The 20,851-nt window shown below is 41.7% G+C and overlaps 1 protein-coding gene across 8 annotated transcripts in view; it reads right to left on the bottom strand.

Moving 5' to 3' along the window:
- Nucleotides 1–304: 304 nt before the first annotated feature.
- The window catches only part of EMSY (EMSY transcriptional repressor, BRCA2 interacting), a 42,235-nt gene continuing 21,688 nt past the window's right edge, over nucleotides 305–20,851 (bottom strand). For 2 of the 8 annotated variants that reach the window (XM_061990259.1, XM_061990303.1), the window contains 12 exons: nucleotides 19,022–19,171; nucleotides 17,411–17,584; nucleotides 15,535–15,671; nucleotides 13,767–13,940; nucleotides 12,665–12,863; nucleotides 11,019–11,183; nucleotides 10,608–10,766; nucleotides 8,989–9,048; nucleotides 7,919–8,073; nucleotides 5,805–6,368; nucleotides 4,368–4,856; nucleotides 305–1,944 (listed from right to left, as the gene is read on the bottom strand). In XM_061990259.1, the coding sequence (XP_061846243.1) occupies nucleotides 1,750–1,944; nucleotides 4,368–4,856; nucleotides 5,805–6,368; nucleotides 7,919–8,073; nucleotides 8,989–9,048; nucleotides 10,608–10,766; nucleotides 11,019–11,183; nucleotides 12,665–12,863; nucleotides 13,767–13,940; nucleotides 15,535–15,671; nucleotides 17,411–17,584; nucleotides 19,022–19,171 (2,621 nt within the window). In that variant the 3' untranslated portion in view covers nucleotides 305–1,749. The remainder of the gene's footprint in view (nucleotides 1,945–4,367; nucleotides 4,857–5,804; nucleotides 6,369–7,918; nucleotides 8,074–8,988; nucleotides 9,049–10,607; nucleotides 10,767–11,018; nucleotides 11,184–12,664; nucleotides 12,864–13,766; nucleotides 13,941–15,534; nucleotides 15,672–17,410; nucleotides 17,585–19,021; nucleotides 19,172–20,851) is intronic. The other 6 variants (XM_061990284.1, XM_061990321.1, XM_061990265.1 and 3 more) reach the window with 5 other exon arrangements.

Genomic DNA, 20,851 nt, shown 5'->3' with positions numbered 1-20,851 from the left:
TCACCCACTTTTCCAGCATTTGCACGTTGAATTTATCAAGACACTTCTCCACCACAATAAACCACATTATTTTGGGACTAATGCTGATGGGCAAAGAAAACAGCAGCGTATGAAAGTCACAGGGACTTCAATTTGTGAAGTAACTGAGATGAAAAAGCAGCAGCACCATCTAGGGGTGACTGCATCTTCCTACATGGGTGGATACTCAGGACAAGGTAAGTTCTGGAGGCTTATGTGTTTTTTTTAAAGTTAGTCTTGGTTGGAATTGAACCTGAACTACAACACAAGCAAGTAAAATCACAGCTTAAAAAGCAAAGACTGACGCAAAAAGTTGTATTAGCCTTTGGATGAAATCTACTTACAGTAGTACTTCAGCACCAAAAAGTGGGCAGTTAGGCTGACAGATGTATATACAATTAAATGATGTGTCAAAGTCTTAAAATGCTTCATTATTTATAATGAAATCTATACAAAACAGTTAAAAACGTGGCTTTTATATACATTTGGAAAGAAAAAAAGAAGTATTGTCTTCATTAGCAGAACGTATTAAAACTGGTTCTTCTTCTCCCATCCGAACCCAAACCTCTCTCTCTGTGGCTTGTAACTACTATCACAAAACCCCAAAGTATTGCTTCGACAAGCCAAGTTGTAAGGCTGATTTCTGAAACCTACCACTGGATACTGATTTCAGCTTTTCAAGTCCACAAAAATGGTCGCTTTAAAAACAGCATGTAAGAGTAAAATACAGATTGGTGGGTTTTTTTCTCCTTTAAAAGCCTGAAAGCTCACTTCTGAATTCCCAAGGTTCAGCTTTGAAAGATGCTGAACCCACTTATCCCCAATTTTGAAGAATTGACTGATAGCAAAACACATCAACCCCACCCCTGTCTGGATTAAGAGTTCACACCCCCTCCTGTCTCACAGGAGCTTCTTAAACAACTTGGCCATCACTTTTACCTTTAAATAAATAATCCAAGATTCTAACAAGAGCAGATGAGCATTTCACGTGCTTATGGCACACAGGAATGCCTCACGTGCCTCTACTTCTGGTTAAAGCACGAGAACAAAAACCCACTAGCAAACCCACTTGGTTGCCAGTTAGGGATGTTGCTTATTTCCAAGCATTCACCAATGAGAAGTTAACAAAAATAAACTATATTTTTTTGGCTTATATATAAAAGAAGAAATCTCTACTCTAAGTGAGCACAAGTGCAAGAAAGCTAACCAATGCTAAATTCCCTGGGGCTTTTCCAGCACTGTCAGAGACACTTTTTTTCTCTCACATGCTATTTAAAATTACAAATATTTATTAAACATTCTCTTTTTTTCCCCTCCCCACCTCCCCCATGGTGTTTTGCTAACAAAAAGACACACCAAAATAACTTCCACTGGAATAGATTTTCACTGAAAGGTGTTTCAGTATCTGGGCAAGGGCTTCGATAGCACGAGCTGTAGAATTCGCTGCAGGTTTGCTTTTGAACAGGCATACATTCCACTGTCACAGATTGACTACATCTCAAGAACTACATCTCTTTTTTTTTCCCCTCTTTGTTTCTTTCTCTCTTTTTGGAAACAACTTTGAAGATGCAGCTTTTGCACTACCGTCTTGTTAAAACACGTTGATGCTTCAAGGGTCCAATGAACGGCTCTAATAGGCAAAGTGCTCTAAGACATCACAAAGAAACAAGGGCATCTTGGATACTCAAAATCCCAAGATGTTTTTAAAGTGCACTCCAGTGTCCCAACTCCTTAGGATTGTTCAGCAGAACATTGAGAGGGGCTGGGCTCAGCGCCGTCCTCAGCGCTACTGTCCACATCTTGCTCTGCTGCCGTCTCCTCGTCGTCGAGGCGCTGACTGGTGAAGTTGTTGAGCTCCAGGAGCCCGCTGGGTTCCACCACCACATTAGAGCTGGAGTGACAAGGGATGGAGTAGTGAGGGATAGTCTGAAAGAAAGCCAAAGGTTTCAGTTTTAGCAGGTGGTTCTCACAGCTTGGAGGCATCTGCACAGGCGCAGGTACTCATGGAAAAGGGACATTAGGTTTCCAGGAGCAAGTTTCCCTCCCTGAGGCCTGCTGCATGTCATGATGAAGCTGGAACACAAAAAGTTCCCCTTAAACATAAGAAAAAACTCTTTCACTGTTCAGGTGAGGGAGTCCTGGCCCAGGCTGCCCAGAGGGGTTGTGGAGTCTTCCTTGGAGGTCTTCAAGACCCACCTGGACATGTTCCTGTGTGACCTGATCTAGGTGAACCTGCTTCTGCAGGGGGGTTGCACTGGATGATCTCTAAAGGTCCCTTCCAACCCCCACCATTCTGTGATATCTCAAGCTTCATAGAATCACAGAATCATTACAGTTGGAAAAGATCTTTCAGATCATTGAGTCCAACCACTTACCTCACACTTCCAAGCCCATCATTAAACCACATCCCTAAAGATTCAAAGCACCCTTTCACCGGAGATTGTGAAAGATAAAATGTGAATAACCCTGCTCTTAATGCACTGACCTTGGCTTGGATCTTCACTAAGGTTCTGTGACAACATAACCAATAGCTAAACTACCTGTGCCCACCATCCATCACCCCTCAAATGCAAAGCAGGGATAATTCTTTCTACTTATCTCTTTCAGACAAGTCACTCAGCTATATATAAGGACCAGTCATTTTTTTGTACACCACATAAGCTCTGGCCATGCTCTGAGCTGTAGCAGCACAGAGGCTGAGGAAGCACAGCAGATTTGTTTCTCCTTGTACTTTCCTAGGTTCTAGAAACTAAACCTACCAACTTTATAGAAACAAAATCCTGGGCAGTGTTTTACTTTTGGAACAGCTTGTAGCATGCCACAACAATATATGATACGGATTCTCAAGGTATGCACGTTTGAAGCAAAGTGCTTCAAACTGCCCTAGTTTCTATTTAGGGAAATGAGGACTAAAACTGAGTACAAAAATGATCATTTCTACAAAAGTGAAGTTAGCTGCAAGGAAGATTTTACAAAGCAGCATGAAATGTTTGAAAGGTCCATACACAAATTACTTCTCACATCTGAAGGATTTTTACTGTAACACAAATAATCATGGAAAAGTTTTAGCTGGAAGAGACCTTTAAGCTGATGGAGTCCAGCCTCTGTCCCAGCCCTATCAGCCACCAGACCATTGCCCTCAGAGCAACATCCAACCAGCTCTGAAACCCCGCCAGGGACGGTGACTCCAGCACCTCCCTGGGCAGCCCCTTCCAATGCCTGACAGCCCTGGCACCAAAGAAATTCCTCCTCACATCCAGCCTGAACCTCCCCTGGTGACACTTGAGGCCGTTTCCTCTTGTTCCATTGCTGTTACTGGGGAGAACAGACCAACCCCACCTGGCTACAGCTTCCTTTCAGGTAGAGAGTGAGAAGGTCTCCCCTGAGCCTTCTTTTCTCCAGGCTCAACAGCCCCAGATCCCTCAGCCCTTCCTCATCTGAGACATGCTCCAAACTCTTTCCTAGCTTGGCAATCTGACCTCTGGATCCTGTCCAGCACCAAAATGTCCTTGTAAGAGAGGTGCCCAAAACTGGACACAGGATTGGAGGTGCAGCCTCACCAAAACTGAGGCCAGGGGAATGATCACCACCCTGCTCCTACTGACAACTGATCCAGGATAAAACCATTTCAATCCACCTTATCACTTGTGTGAACACATACCATACCAACTTGTCTATGAAGATTTATATCACACCACTATGAGCCCTCAGGTGACTTAAATACTTCCTCAGTTGACATCCTGACCATGTATTACATCGTACATCATACTGAAGACATCAGAATCAATTAAAACACCAATCATGAGGTAATCAGTAACTCAAAGCATTTAGGCTAAAGATCAATAGTTTTATCTCAGGAGTGGCAAGACTGGTTATAAGAGAAGTTAACAAGCTTTCTTCTGAATTCAGACATTATTATTCTATCATTTACTTAATTATTCTATAATTTACTTAACTTTTCCCACAAGCTGAACCCCAGTTCTTCCTTTTTGTGCTAGCTGTATACTCAGAGGTCACACTGAGAAATAGACATTATAAAGCAAAATCCCAGATCACAGTTCCATAGTAAGTGTTGAAGGTCACACTTTTAACCATCTCCAACAAAAGTACTGTGTAAAATGAGATGAGCTTGGTATGCTTTAACAAAGGAAGATGATGAGGACACAGAGAATGATACAGTGCTAGAGAAACTCAAGCTCAGTTACTCTGAAGGAGTAAATCCATTACAAGAGCAGAAAACTGGGGAAAGAAAACAAAAATCACTCAAACGTGGTTCAGTTGGTACCATCACATTAGACACGAATTCGCTCTGCTCAACCTTTGTCTTACTTGCTCTGGTCTTCTCTTACCTGGATGACAATTTCTGATGAACTCTCTTCAGCTTTCTTTTGTGATATATTCTGAATGTGTACAAACTGGTTTGTTGCAGGCATTCCTTGTGCATCGAGTTTCCTCTCTGTTAAAGCAGGACCAACAGCAGGAGGACTCGAAGCGGATTCCGTACACGTCTGTTGCTGGGGGACGGAAGCCGTCGTCATCCCTACGGCAGCCGCCTTCGGCACCTGAGGGCAAGGTGATGACTCTGCTTGTTTACTAGTGGCCGTGGCTTTGTTTGGGGGATCCACTACGGTTTGTTCTACGTTTGTATCAATCTCAGCTTCCACCATAGACACTCTCAAAATATCTGCTACCGCTGTCTTCGTGGATGCCTGCGTGGGGAACGGGCTGGTAACGGGCACAGAGCTGCCACCTGCTACCTTTGAAACAGAAGGAGGCTGAGGCCCCTCAAAAGTTATCTTTGTAACAGCGGATCCTTGCGTTACAATTGGATGCTGCACCTGAAAATCAAATTTTTGTTGTGCATGTTACAGCTAGATTACTTTGGGGTTTGTTTTTTCTCTCAATTACTGACAAGCTAATCAATCATTTCCAAGGACAGTATGGCACAAACAACACATTTGCTACGAGGAAGACAGTTGAAACTCAAAGTGTTTTAACAAAGGAATTAGCAATGACACGGGAACAGTTAATTGAAGCCTGGGGAAAAGCAGCTTTTTTTTTAGGCTGCTAGGTAAGGATTGTAGCAGTCTAATACCACAGTTTTCCTTTGGGATTTACATCCCCTTGTGATGTTTGTTAACCCTCCTTGTTTTCACATGTACTCCTGAAAAGGCCCCCAAAAAAAGCGTGTTTTTCTGGAGTTAGTTAAAATCAACTTTTTTTCCAAGTTCCTCAGTCTTTAAACATTTTCCCCTCCCAAGGGAAAATAAGGAATAAAAAAAATCCAATTACTCCTCTACAAGAAAGCCATAAAACTTCAGGAAGATGTAAACTACAAAGGAAGACGTACAATGGAGAGCCTGAGGAGACTGCAGTGTATTCAGCTTTTATTTCCACAGAAATAAAAAGTGCTATGGGAACAAGGACCCCAAAAAAACACCCCAAAAAATTAACTTGGCATAGCTAAAAATTAGAAATAAAATAACTAAGGACCAATTCCATGCACCAGTGGTGGCAAAAAAATGGATCAAAACCATCCAAGACGTTATTTGTGAGCTCTATGGGTTATTACTCTATATTCCTTTTCCCCTATAACATGTGCTTCTCTTTGCTAGTGTCAACCTTCTGATGGGGTAATTAATACCAGCAGGAAGGAGGAGTTCTCTCTTTTGCCAGGACAAAACACTGCTACAGTAGCGACAGGGTTGGTGTTTTGAGACTTATAGCTAGGTTTGGTTTTCCTTCAAGAGCGCCGTGTATTTCGCATGCTATCAATATTCCGTTACCTGGCTTGCTGGCTGTTTCTCTGAAGAGGCAGGTAGCTGCATTTGACTCTGGGGGGGTTGGGGTTGCACGTAGATTTTTTGTGCCGTTGGTGCCTGTTGCAGTTTGGGCAGCTGCTGGGTGGTTTTTACTGCAAGCACCTGGACTACAGTTTGCTGTGGCTGTGCCACTAAGGTAGGGAGTTGCCTTTCTTTGGCCATCATGTGGTGTGGGGGGTGCTGTGCATCTGGTTTGGTCTGTGCTTGCTCTTGCTGCAGAGGGGTTAGTTTTTGATGCCTTATGGAAAGCTGGGGCATTTGTGGGAGTTTGTGCTGGATTTGATCAGCCTGCAGGTGGATTGTCTGCTTCTGCTTAGTCTGGAAACACTGCAGAGTTTTCACTTGCAGTTGAGTCTGTTCCAGCTGTGGCTGACTCAGTTTTTGCTGTTTTTGTGTCTGCGATTGTGTCAGGGCAGATCTGTAAAAGAGGCCAGTCTGAGGATCTAAGGTGTCCATCTCTTCCACTTCTCCTTCCTCAGTTCCAAGCTGTTCGCTGTGTTTGGTAAATGCAGTGTGACTGCTTAAGGCCTTAATAAGAAGAATTTAGAGGAAGTTAGTCAACAGAACTATAAATCACAAGAATATACACTCTAATTTAGTGTTCCAACTGGACCACAACTTATTCTGCCATTATAAATGCCCAATTCATGGGTAAAGACACCCTTACACAGAGATTCCACAACACCTAAGCAATCAATAGCTAATTTTATCCTGTTAAAATGTGGTACATTTCTATGTGACCACATCACTAACCCTCAGTGAAGATTACGGAGCCCTTGCCTGTGTCAGACTGAGGTTTAAAGCCCCTGAAGTCACATGGCAGTCAGATATGAAGCAGCACAAATTAGAAGGTCCTTGAATCAGTAGCTCCTCAGTAAAGCCAGAGTCTCTCTGTCTCTCTCTTACCTCGAGAGCCTAGTCACCTTCTCCATGATTTCTCCTACAGCTCCCCATGTACCTACAGTCTACCCTGTTTCAGCAGAGATCCTCTCTTCTGCTCCCTTCTTATTGCAGCTTTTCTTGGGCACATTGTTTTTTGAGGGACTCAAGGGAACAAGAGATCTACGTCACTAGGCTTGTATACCATGCTATAAAGATATTAACAAATGGCCTTAGTAAGACGAAACAACCTACTCAAAACCCCTGAGAAAATACAATTTGAAGTGGGTTGATAACCCTAATATTATTACTAGCCTGGTTCACAGGTGGTGCTCCTAGAAGTTAAAGCACTGCAGTCTTGAACAATGGCATTGGTATGGCTTCAGTAAGTTTTCACCACAAGCTACACTGCTTGAAGTGTTTAGGACTCACAGAACTGGTCTAATTATGAACTTAATTTCTGATTCAGAGAATCACAGAATCTCAAGGGTTGGAAGGGATCTGGAAAGCTCATCCAGTGCAACCCCCCTGTCAGAGCAGCACCACCTAGAGTAGGGCACACAGGAACCCATCCAGCTGGGGTTGGGATGGCTCCAGAGGAGAGTCCACAGCCCATCTGGGCAGCCCCTGCCAGTGCTCCCTCACCTCAACACAGAACAAATTCTGCCTTGTGTTTCTTTGGAACCTCTTCTGTTCCAGCTTGTACCCACTGCCTCTTGTCCTATCATTGGCCATCACTGAGAACAGTCTGACTCCCTCTGCAGTTTGCCTGTTTGCAAACTGAAGCCCTCTTGAACAAGACACCATGTGCTTTGTATTCTGACCAGGTTCTGCTTCACCTCTTTTCCCCTGCACTAACACCAACATCATCCCATGCCCCTGCAACACTACCGAGAAAAAAACAGCTTGTTGCTGTTGAGATGACATACAGATAGCAAGAAGGGATCTAGGAAGCCTTCTCTTTTCCACAGTGGCTGTTAATATTTCTTAGCAGCCTCAAGCTCTCTCATTAACTGCCTCTCTTTTTATCCCACCACCCTCACCATCAAACCAGGTAGTGTTAAAATTATTCATCTGCCCTTACACTTGGCATTTTCAGTGGCAGTAACATGACATATACTCAGAACAAGCCCTGGTCCTTTACAGTTCATCTAACCTAGTGCTGTATATATGCTGTTGGGAAAAGGAAAGGGTACAACCTGCTGCATGATGTGAGTAATTGCGCCCGTGGAGGATGCAGGGATGGATTTCACCACCACAGAAGTCTGTGTTGCTGTCTGTGACTGAGCCACGTGCTGCAGCAGAGTCCTCTGGGGCTGAGATGATTGCTGGTGGGGCTGGGACCGATGGCTGACTGAAAGTAAAGAGGTCAGTGGCACTTCTCCAGAACTGTCTGCGGTAACTTCAACTATCTGCTACACATTTAAGCTTCAACTGAAAGCATCTATGAGTGAAATACAGATCTGAGTATGAAACACCATCTTTTACTGTATGTTAGCTTCAACCTTAAAGTGTAGATCTGTTCTGAGAAGCCTCTTCAAGTAGCAACTGAGGGGTTTTGTTTTTATCTCTAATCAACTAAGGAATCATGCTTGGCCCAAATCTCCTCTGGTCTGCCCCTCACAACACACCAGCTTTGCAAGCAGAATTTATACCCAATTTTCAGCTGGGCTCTTTATAAGGCATAAAACCACAGAGCATAAGTTATTCTGTGGTGTTTACACTGTCTAAAGCACCTCATAATTGGCTGCAGTTAAGAACAGCAAGCCTCGCACACTGAATTTCTGCCACTGATAACTGCAAGAAATACCCTCTGGAGCATGGGCTGAATTTGGTCAGCAGATCTCTGGGTATTACAAAAGCAAGTGAGGTTGATTAGAAATCAGAGACTAAAAACAAGACAGCTCATCATGGATCTATGTCACTTTTTAGAACAGATCCAGCGCCAAGTTATGGAGCTATATGGTGATGGCTTTGTTATTCCATAGTGAATTGACAGAGGAATGATCCTCAGCTGAAAAAAACACCCCAAACCCACAAACAAGCACAGTTTAAATTCAGCTGTAACATAACTCCAAAAGTTTTTAGTGACCTTCCTGAAAGTTGAAAGGTCATATTTTGAATGATATATGCCAATTTGACTTTCCCACTCCAAGGAAGGAGTTGGATGCCATCAATACCAGCCTGCACGCTCTGCCAGATGTGTGGTGGATATTCCCCAGCAGTTCCTGCACAATTGAAAGCTTCATTTCAAGATCAAGTTTCTAACCTATATGGTTGTGGAGATACTCTTCCGAATGGGAACCAATACAGTGTTGTCTTCCTGAGTCTGCAGATAGACAGAAAATAGTGACACCAAGATGTGTGAACAGCTCCCTTCATCTCACAAGGAAGCACACATGCTGAATCCCAACTCCTACACAGATTAAAGCCTGCCTAATCCCTGCCTCTTGGCACAGGGGGAGATCTCACTGCAGATTACAGACCCTTTACTATGTTACTACCAATTTAGCAGAAAATACAGCTAAGGTGGATGCCTGATAAACCCTAAGAAGCACAAATTAAAAGCAAAAGCAGCACTCAATTCCCTGGCAGTGTTAACAGACACTGGGCAAAGGGACAAAAATTGAAGAGGAAAATAACCAGGTTTGTGCTGTAGAAGAAACTGCTGCTAAATACTGGGTACCAACTCAAGCTTTATAAAAGCCCAGTATTTCAAACAGGAACCAAAACTCAGACAAACTTCCCAATTCTGTACCTTGCATGGCTTCTAAGCTGCTGAAAAGGGCTTAAGTCTATGAAGATGCAATTTCCCATCTTCCCTGCACTTTCACAGCGAGACCCAGCAAAAGCAAACCTTGAACAGAAGCTCAATGCACAGTTATCTGAGCAAGGGAAGATAACTGACTGTTAACTGGAGATCACTAATTTGTGATAGTTTGGAGTTTGTGTTGAAAGAAATCTAAGGGAGCATGACTGGAACATTCAAAATTGAAGCCAGACACAGTAAGTGTATCTGAAAAATTAAGTATCAGATTAGACCTTTAACAGTAAAATCACTGGAGTTACAGACCTGTATTTATACAACTTAATATAATCAAGTTTTATTCCTCTTTTCCAGTGTGTATTTTCAACACATTTTTGCTTTTATCTTCCAAATAACATAAGGAGACCAATAACAGGGACTTAAATTAAAAAGAACAGGTAATTTAGCCCTCTCATGTATGTATGGGAAGTGGCTCACATCTAATGCTCTGGAGCATCAGACAGACAAAGGGAGCCAAGGACTTACACAAAATGGGATAACCAGACAGAAGTCAAGACTTGAAAAATATGGTTGGAGTTCAGCTCTTTAACTTTGAGATCTGAATAATTTGTTTGTTTAAAAAGTGCAACTTCATCAGTTCAAAGCCTTCCAGCAAATGAAAAAACTGGGGATGACATTAGCAAGCTACATGCACACCTGGCTAAAAAAAACACTTAGAGTAACATTTTGCAAGTAAGGGTTAAACTAACCCAAAGCCTGACTCCACTCAGTATGTGTAAGAAACAGTATATGGTTCCTGTAACTTCCATTTCTACTTTTTCCTTACTAGACATTTTCCTTCAAGTGGGACATCATGTCAGGGAACAGAAAATCTGTTTAACTAGGATGTCTTGAAGCAACAATCCTTTGTTTCAGTTATAAACACTCTCCACTATGCTCCAGAAAAGCAGATGCAGTCTCTGTCCCCTGGCACAGTGTCTCAATAGTGGAAGAAAAGACTCATTTCCCCTACAGCAAATTACAGAGAAAACACCAAAATGAAACCCATTGGAAGAAAACTTCCAAATTAAGTCCCCAGGCTTCAATTTCAAACCCACCATCACACTACCTCAGTCACTTACCAGTTGTGATATATTCAGCAACTAATTCTGACTCCACTACAGCGATTGAAGGACTTTCTGGAGAATGCCTTTTCTCTTGGGTCATCTGGATTGGGACAGCCATTTGACTCAAGTCAATAGTAGGCTGTCTTGGCTTTGATTCTAACTTTTCCTTCACTGCTTTAGAAAAAGAGAAAAACATAAAATAAGCCTCCAATACATAAATCTTCATAATAGAATAAACCTCCAATATAAAAGCAAATTTTAATTTAAGAGAGAGTGAACTTCATGTAAGAGATTCAAATTGTTACAGGGTAAGAGAAAAAGAATGAAGCTGATTCAAGACAGGTGCTCCTCAATTACAGAACTTATGAAAAACTGCTGCTTAAGCAAGTAATGAGCTTTGAAGTTATCCTAACCATGTCTTCATACCTGTTGTCTGCTGAAGTTCCAGCAAAGCTTTGATTGTGGAAGTAGCTGACTGGGATTCACTGGATACATCCTGATATATTATTGTAGGGCTTGTGTCCACAGCAATTTCATGTTCTGACCAATCCTGACTTCTTGAAGCGATCACGTGGACTACAGGCTGAGAATCTGTTTGCAAAAGAACAGGGGCACATCAAGCCATCCTAGAACCAGTTTGGGTTGGAGATCTCTTGTCCAACTTCTTGCTTTAAAGCAGGGCTATAGCTCAATTTTAGTCTGATTATCCATTAGCATTTTCAACACTGCCAAGGATGCATATTGTCCTTCTGCAACATTTTAGTTATTACAACTTGAGGTAAAACATTGCTGATGTCAGGAACAGCTTCCAGAAAAGAAAACAAGAAAGATCCTACATCTTTCATATGAGGAAGGGCTGCAGGACCTGGGGCTGTTTAGTCTGGAGGAGACTGAGGGGGGATCTTATTAACATTTACAAATATCTCAGTGGTGGGTGTCAGGAGGTTGGGGCAGCACTTTTTTCTATTGTGTCTAGCAACAGGACAAGGGGTGATGGGATGAAGCTGGAACACAAAAAGTTCCATTGAAACATAAGGAGAAACTGTTTCAGTGTTTGAGTGAGGGAGCCCTGGCCCAGGTTGCCCAGGGAGGGTGTGGAGGCCCCTTCCTTGGAGCTCTTCAAGATCCGCCTGGACATGTTCCTGTGTGACCTGATCTAGGTGGGATCTGCTTCTGCAGGGAGTTGGACTGGATGATCTCTAAAGGTCCCTTCCAAACCCTACCATTCTGTAATTCTATGATTCTACCCTTCTGTAAAAGCCTGTAAAAACTTTGGTTGGAACAAACAACGTTCAGCAAGTTTCTTTCTGTGTTGAATATGCCTTGGATTAGACTCTTTTTCAGAAGGTTTTAGCAGTTCAGGTGACCAACATGTACTTTACATTCTGAATTAACAACTGATAAGTTTGTTGAATCTTCAAAATGTTTGCAGTTTACTTAAAATAGTAGTATAGACCAACAAGGGATTATATAGAAAAGGTGATGGAAAGACACGTATGTACACAGATTTCACTGAGTTGTTTTTATTTGATGCACCTTATGGTCACTCCTGAACAAATGCTGGGTGTTACTGATGCCCTGTTATTTGTCCTCCTCTCCTACACAAAGAGCAGCATCTCTATAATGGCTTGAAGCCATGGCAATACCTCATCAGGACTCCATGTCTGATGTATGTCCTGATGCACATGCACGTGACTAGAAGAGGATTGAGATCTAGGTTGGTGTCATGACAGCTTCCAGTCACACAGTGGAGAGATGTTTCCATACACTCAGGAAAGAGGGTGGCAGAGCATGGGCTGCCAAAAAGATCTCAACAAAACCAGCTACACTGCAGGCCACAAACATTGTAGCAGCAACTCTGAGCCCAGCAAGGAACCATTCTCTCCAGTTTTCAACAGAGGAAATGAAGGCATATAAGAAGAGATAAATGAAGCCATAAGGGAAGTGAGCAATGAAACTCACTGCTTATAGACTGGGTGAAAACCTGTGCTAAAAGGAGACACAGTGAGCTATTTGTAACTAGCTGGCATGCTTGGGAGTCCATTAGTGTTTTATGTGACACCAGTACACACCTTGGGAGCTCTGGGAGGACTCTGTAGAAGAAGAGCTGCTATCAGTGTAGGTTTGTGGTTCTTCTTTCACTTCTGGGAGAGAAGAGTTTCCTGTCTCAGCCACCCTTGATGCCTGTTGTAACGTTTCAGTCACCAACTGCCTAGTTTGTTCACTCACAACTGTTGCTTGAAAGGTCACTGGCTTTGGTTTTATGAGAACCTAATTGGAAAGACAGAGTCTGTGTATAGTAAGAGCATTCAAGAAAACAGATTTGAACAATGAGAGCACAGAGTGCCAACTCAAATAGATCAAGACCTTCATAATATCCACAATCTACTAAAAAAGTCTACCTGTAAATTCAGCAGCTCTAACAACTAAACCACAAAGCCCAAGTTAATGGCAATGAACAAAACCATACTTGTCACTCAATAATCTGGAGTGCTTAACGCAGTAAACCACTAAATAGTCATTTTGCAGGGCTGGATACCACCGTGGTGTGACAAGAGAAAGCTACACAAGTTAGCTGGAACATGCACTGCACTGATAAGGACAAGCATCTCTCTTCCACAGCCCAGAATAAATACAGTCTTGAACAATCAAGACATGCAGAATATTATTCCTGATAAAGGTTTAGGTCTTTCCAATACTAAGTGCAACCAGAGAAAAAAGCTGAAACTAAAAGCATCAAGAAATAAGCCAGATTCTCTGTACACAGTCCCACAAACTACACAGGGCTGCAGGGATAGTCTGAACATTCATTAACCAGAAATTAACTGCAGTAAAACCTCAGATTTAATGGATGACCTGTGTCCAGACTCTGTATCTTTACTTCTCATGGTCTAGCCATTAGCTGCAAGACTTAAACAGGCATCTAAAGCCATGAGCTGACAGTTTCAGCTATGTAAAAGGCTTAGTAAATTGTTTTGCCTTGCTCTAGGCCCCCAGAAACAATTGCTAACACAGTGCTCAAATCATAGTCAGGGCCACCTCATTACATCCGTGTCTCATTCCCCACAGACATATATTAATCCTGCAACAAATGTGGCAACACAGTGAATAATTATTGATTTCCCATGAAAATTCAGGGGTACATTTCAAGACAGAAATGGGTCCTCACTGTACCTGTGTTTTCCCTTGCTGACCATAAACAATTTTAGTTGGGATGATTTTGGTAGCTGGCTGGACCGTGGACCCTATTCCTTTTGGCTGTGTAACAATCATTTTTGTGATGGGTCTTGTGGCAGTGATGATAGCAGGTTTTGCTCCTGCTGGCACTGCCTGAATAGTTTTCTCCCCCTGTAGAGAAGTCAAAGTTTACAGGTTAACTTACAGGTGAATTTCTTCAGAGACCCACTTCTCTAAAAGAATACACAGCTACATCACCTATACCATGTGATATATCACCTATACCATGCATGTATACCATGAAACCAACCTGCTGCTGCAGCTACAGACAAAAAACATTCCGAGACCAAGAAGAAACAAGTGGCTCAATGAAAAAAAGTTACCAAAATCCCCTTTTCCATTCCTTGACCTTTTGGGTAGCTCTGAATGAGTGAACAAAAAGGAGTAAAATAAAAGACACAAGCAAAGAGAAGACTGAGGGGGGGATCTTGTTAATAGTTACAAAAATCTCAATGCTGGGTGTCAGGAGGTTGGGGCAGCACTTATTTCTGTTGTATCCAGCAACAGGACAAGGGGTGATGGGATGGAGCTGGAACACAAAAAGTTCCATTTAAACAAAAGGAAAAACTCTTTCAGTGTGAGGTGAGGGAGCCCTGGCCCAGGCTGCCCAGGGAGGGTGTGGAGGCTCCTTCCTTGGAGCTCTTCAAGACCTGGACACCTTCCTGTATGACCTGATCTAGGTGGGACCTGCTTCTGCAGGGGGGTTGGACTGGATGATCTCTAAAGGTCCCTTCCAACCCTACCATTCTATGATTCTATGAAATCTTTGACTTAGGAATAGTGCTGCTGTATATCCAGACTCCTGATAGAAGTGTGAAAACATTGAGCATGCTTTCAGGCTCTGCAGAGTCACAAACCAGATGAGGGACAACATTAGCTGCCAGTGTTCCCAGTATTCCTACCAATTGTCATCAAGTAGCTGGAAATCCCAAGAACCATCCTTGCTTCAGAAATATCATGTACTGGTCGTTTCTACTGTGTAACATGTTTCCACTGGTGTGAAAATTCAGCTTTAAGTTCAAAATCTTTAAAAAAAATCCTAAAAGGTGTCAAAAAAACCCCTCCATACTCAGCTCTGCTACTCAAGTAGACTTTTGAAGATGATTAATGCATTAAATGTCACAGCTCTATCTAGGAACATAAAACACATTCATTCTTTTTATTTACTAGCACTTGTAGGTACATCCAGTTGAAGCTGGAAACTTGATTTTGTTCTTAATATATCTCAGGTTATAATTCAACAGTGTACAAGACTCAGGTACAGGATGTTACAAGGTTACACACCACAGAGTTTGAAAGGTGGTACCTTTACTGTGAAGGGACAGTTTATTTCTGCCCTTTACACCTGAAAGATCAACAGTGGGTGATGTAGGTTTAGAAACACAGGACTGTGGTTCTTACTAGAGCACAAACAAGGTAAGATCCTGGTAGTTTCCTTCTACTTAATCCCATCAGGATTACGAAACCATTAACCATGGGGAAAAAAAGGCAAGCTCAAAAGTGTTTATTTCCCTTTGAGAACATACACAGCTTGTTTTAGGCATCTTTCATGTTCTGTTTTCCAAGCATGCCTTAAAGCATGCTCTGTCTGTTAAGGAGCTCATGCAGAGTTTGCTTTTAAGAGGGACTTTAGCAGAATGAGTGCAGCAGCCATCACACAGCCTGTCGCTTGGCTATTGATTTGAGACTGGAAACTCTGACTTACCCCAGCATTCAACAGCGTTGTGACAACATTTTTGCCTGGAAGCCCTTGAATTGTGGTTCCTTTTCCAGTAGTCTTTTGCACAACAATCACATTGGGTTTGGATGTCATTGGAATTGTAGTGATTTTGGTTGTAGTCCCTAAATTTTGTGTGGAAAAAGAAATAATAGTTTTTATCATATGTACATTTCTTTCTACTGGACAAGTTGCTGAACTGTGTAAGAATCACTGTATTTAAATCTGAGAGGACAACAGAAAACAGGCAGCACCTAGGATGGGAAATTATGTCACTCAACATTTAAATATTACATGCCCACTTATGAATCTTTCACCTACACTAAAACTAAGGCATGCTTAGGACAGAGTAGTTTACTTTGTATTAGGACATTAAGCCTCTTCTCACAAATATGGAGCACACTAATACAGCTTTCTCAGGCTAACAGGACTAACTTTTCAAAGGCTAGAATTAGCTAGGGGAAAAAAGACACCACTAATACTCAACTCAAGGTCCTATTTGCACAGACAATTATTCTTCTACAAATAACCTCTGTAGAAGAAGCTACATACCAAGAATGTATCTCCAGCCAAGAGAAATACCAACTCTTTCTGGCATTGAATTGTTTTAACACAAATGCTGAGTAGTGGACTGAAAGAAGGAAAATATGCTATTGTTTTACAATCAGTTCTTCAAAGTTGAGTTTAGAAGTGTAAGATACTTCCAGTACTTAACTAGTTCCATTCCTTGTATCAGGTTTTATTTACCTGCAGCCACAGGTAATTCTCCTCAGTCCTCCACAGTCTACAAGAGAACGTAACACTGAGATGTAAGTCGTCAGTGTTACCAGATTGTCATTTCAGTGTCTACTCAGCTTTTCATCACCACCTTCCCCTTTCTCCTTAAAGAAAGTATCACTCCCTCACAACAGAGCTGCAAACCCAAGGATTCCCCTCACTACCATCTACCCAGCAGTGATGCCTGCAGGTGCTTCACTGCATATTTCAGATTCACAATTCTATTAATTCTGAGAAAGAGAAGACATGCTGAGACAAGACTTTGATTGACTTAATTCTAGTGACTTCAGAAGTATCTAAAGACTGCTCCCTTAGCAAAAAAACCCAAAAACACTCACCACAAAACAACAGAAAAGACTAATGTGTGCTTCCCAAACTTGTGTTGTTTCAGGATGATTATTATCCCTTCAGGAGCAGGCCACATTAACTGCTGCCCAGCAGAATAAATACTTGCATTTGTTTACAAACCCACTGGCAGATCTAGAAATCTTAACAACTCATCATATTCATGGAATTAACTCTTAGAGTGTAGCAGATGGGAAAGGGAGCTGGAGGTGCTGGTGGGCAGCAGGATGAGCGTGAGCCAGCAACGTGCCTTCATGGCCAAGAAGGCCAATGGCAGCCTGGGGTAGGTTAGAAGGGCTGTGGGCTGTAGGGGCAGACTGCAGAGCTGACTTTAACATACACAACTGATTGTCATTCTGGTTCTTTGGAATTGCAGTGGAATAGAAAAAGGCAGCATTCAGATTCTAAAATACTTTACACTGGGGCTAATACAGTTTTCTCATGTTTTTTGCTCTCTAATAGAACACTATATAGAAGTTCTCCTCCCCTACACTTCTCTTGCAGCCCAGGTTTCCCTCACATTAGATGTTTTCCTCTTAAACACAAGTACTGCAATCCTTACAAACATTTTACCTCTGTAACTTCTACCCATTATTTTCTTCATCCTCAGCCATTTCTCTTCTGAACTAACTTCTCCAATAAAGGCCCTAATAATTATTTGAGCGTGGAACCCCCAGAAAAGCTCCAAACAATTAAAGCAAATCCAAAACTGCTTCTGAAGCAAATCCAAAACTGCACCTACCAGAAACAATATTACTGCTGATAATCTTCCCTCCCAGTGTAGCCAGTGATTTTGGTACTACAGTAATGATGCTACCACTTGTAGTCTTCACGTAAGTAGCAGCCCCTGGAGTTCCAGCCATCCTGGCCCCTATGGAGGGGCTAACTGTTGGCCGTGTGTACGTTGCCTGAGTTCCTGTTTTGAAGAGAGAACAAGAAAAGTTCATTGTTAGAGCATGATCCTCCGTTAGTGTTTGTGGAAAAATAAGTTAGTTTAGAAAAAAGAAACCAAACACTGGCTTTTATTCAAAGAAATCCCACACTGCAATTTATTAGCACCCTTTACAATTCTCCTGGTACCTTGGAAATCCACAGAGCAATCTCCAAGCATGTACCAACTTGAAATTAAGAGTCTTTTGAAGTGTGTTACCAAATCTTCTATGACTGGTATATTTTATTCACATCCTTGTGCCAAAGACTTTAATTTTCAGCAAGTGATTAGATTCTAAGTTTGCCACTTGTTCCCTTCAATGCCCAAGTGTCAGGCATCTGATGAGACTACAGAACTGACCCCTTCCTTTCTTGAAAGACACCTACATTCAGCCTCCTCCAACATGACAGATTGTTTCTAAGGAACACCACCACTGACTGGTCTCTATATCACTCAGGGAAAAACAGAATTTACAGTGATAATCCAGTTTTATGGATTTAGCATGATGAAAGAAATCCCCCAAGGTGGTAGAAGTGCTGTTTTTTCACACTTGCCGTTTCTCAGTGGAAACAGAACTGAGTCCACAAAAGAAATGTTTCAAATGATGATGTGAGTCAACTGCTACACAAATATTGTCATTCCATTCTGCACATAGTGCACTATAGACCTTAATTGTTTAGGATTACACAGCAAACCAGTTTGCTATAACAAGAAAGCCTTATGTTCCAATCCAAGAGAGTACAATACTGGCTTTACCAACTAAATGAAAGTGAAGCATTGGAAAAGTAAAAGACTACTAAGCATTAGTTTGTGCTAATGTCCCCAACCCATGCTATAAATTCAGGAAGCAAGTTAATTACAGTTTTATGAGAACTGGGATAAAGCTGCCTTTAAAGTTTTCCTCATACAAGTTTACAGTCTGAACAGTCTGATTACTTCTTATCTTTAATCAATAACACAAATACAATTAGATCTCCAGAACACTGAGAGTTTAAATTTCACTTTCACGGCCTTTTTATAAATTCACTGCAGGACTATGAGCAAGTCACCTGTCTCTTAAGTGCATATATGTAAAATAGGAATGGTACTGACCTATCTGCTTCAGATACCTAAAAGGTTAATGGAAATCATTTAATATAAGGTGCTACAGAAGTGCAAAGTATCGGTGTAGAGTTGCAAGAAAACTTCCTTTAAAGCAAAGGCAGTGGAGAAGGAATGATCCTATTTTTGTGTCCCAATTCAAAAAGAAAAGAGCACTCAGAGCAAAAATCCTACTCCAGAATAAATATCACCAGGACTGTGAATGTGCTGTTGTGCTCATTTTCACAGGAGAGAAGTGCTTTTTTTAACCCTAACAAATCATGCTTGATCACCTGTGTGTCTGGGTTTACCCTCCCTTCCCTTCTTGGAGCCATGACTTACCAGTGGGAGTAGTGACCAGTTTAGTTGTCATGATAGTCCCATTACTGCTAACCACCATAATAGGTGAATTGCTACTGCTGGGCAAGGTCGCTGTAACTGGTTTGGGAAGGATTTTACTGGGCTGCACCTGTTGAGTGATTATTTTAACACCTAGGAAAGGAGAAAGGTCACTGTTAAAATACAGGCACGAAAAGTTAACTTTCTGAAATGCTTTCTCAGACCAAGCCCTAGTGGGCAAGTAGCCTCACAAGGCTCATATATTTCATCCTGAAAAGAATTTATGTTGGGGTTGGGGTGGTTTTTTTGCCTTGGCTTGTTTTGCAAATAACAAGACAGTCATCACCTTTGCCTTTCATGTGCCTGTTTCAATGCCTAGCTACTCCCACTGAAGCATGGGATTCCACTCCACCATTGATTTGGTTTAGTTCTTTTTAACCTTTTCAGGGCCAGGATTCAAAAACCAAAATATTTGTCAGGAACCAGAAGGTTATGACCAATACTGAAATGGTCCATATACAATGAAGCACGTAAAGGTGAAAGGTTTAGTCTTTGTTACCTTAGTTGAATTTCATCCCTCAATGAATTAAAAAACAGCTTTCCACTTAAAGAGTACAGCAGGTGTAAGGAAGTGACACTGCCTAGGGAAGGCTGCTGTAAGTAAACTGCACTCTCTCTTCATTTATTGTTTATCTTGAAGCCACAGAGGAACTGAGCTTCAACAAACTGAGTAGAATCAGCAAGAGCAAAGGATGAGGACACCTTAGGACAGCAAGGAATCTGCTCCCTTCCTCTCAGTTTGAGTAGTAGAATGGGACTTTTGCCAGAATCACCTTTAATTTGCAAACCCAAAGGTTTCTGTCAGCTGTTCAAAAGTGCACTCAGGACACTTGCACCTTATGTTCACAATGAGGTAAATGTATTGTATTGTGTTGGTCAAATGCCATGACACACCTGGCCTGAATTAATCCCCTGTAAATGTAGGCACTTTTATTTGTACACAAATATTTCTTCTAGATGAACAATTTTGTCTACTCAGGACACGAAACATCTTCCAGATACTCTTTCTTCTTTCTACATTGACTATAAAAGCAGTGTGGAGCAAGCAAGCTCCAAACTTAAAACAATGAGGTCAGGCAAGAGAAATTAAAGTCTTCACACAAGCTAGATAAAAAAAGGTCTCTATGAAAAGTGATTCACATCTTCCAGAAAGAAGAGGTATCAGACGGTTTTACCAAAGAAACCTCAACTAAAACCCAAACCTCTGGTAGGATACAAGGTGTGAAGCTGTTATTGAGCAAGTATTGTTCAGTGACTGGAGGATGGAGGCCTCTTATCTGTATTCATTATCAGGTATTTTTTCTTAGGCTACAGTCATATAATCCTTTGATAAAGGACAGGAGCATGGGTGATTAATCCTCATTCTATCATCTCTCTCAACTCTTGATCTAAATAGTATGAATAGAAAATAATCATTTTACTGACATGATTGATATAAAATATGGACACAGAAATACTTTGCACTTTCATAGCACTTCTTCCTTTAGAATTGGGTAACTTTGAAAGCATTACTTCTTCCTACATCTTATAGAGATAAGAACTGCATTCTGCAGCAGAGGAAAGCCAAGACAGAAAGAGTATATGACTTGCCCAAAGTCAACTGAATGACTCGATGCTATGGAAAGAATCCAGCCCAACTTCCAGTCTCAGATCTAATTGCATTTGTTTTGACAAGTACCTCAAAAGTAGGTTTTCATTCTAGACCCAAGAAAAAAATTAAAACATGGATTAACTTCTTTTCCCAGTTGATACAGTTGAACAGCTCTTGGATCT

The sequence above is a fragment of the Colius striatus genome, chromosome 1, assembly GCF_028858725.1.
Source record: "Colius striatus isolate bColStr4 chromosome 1, bColStr4.1.hap1, whole genome shotgun sequence".
Lineage (NCBI taxonomy): Eukaryota > Metazoa > Chordata > Aves > Coliiformes > Coliidae > Colius > Colius striatus.
This window is presented reverse-complemented; position numbering and strand designations above follow the sequence as displayed.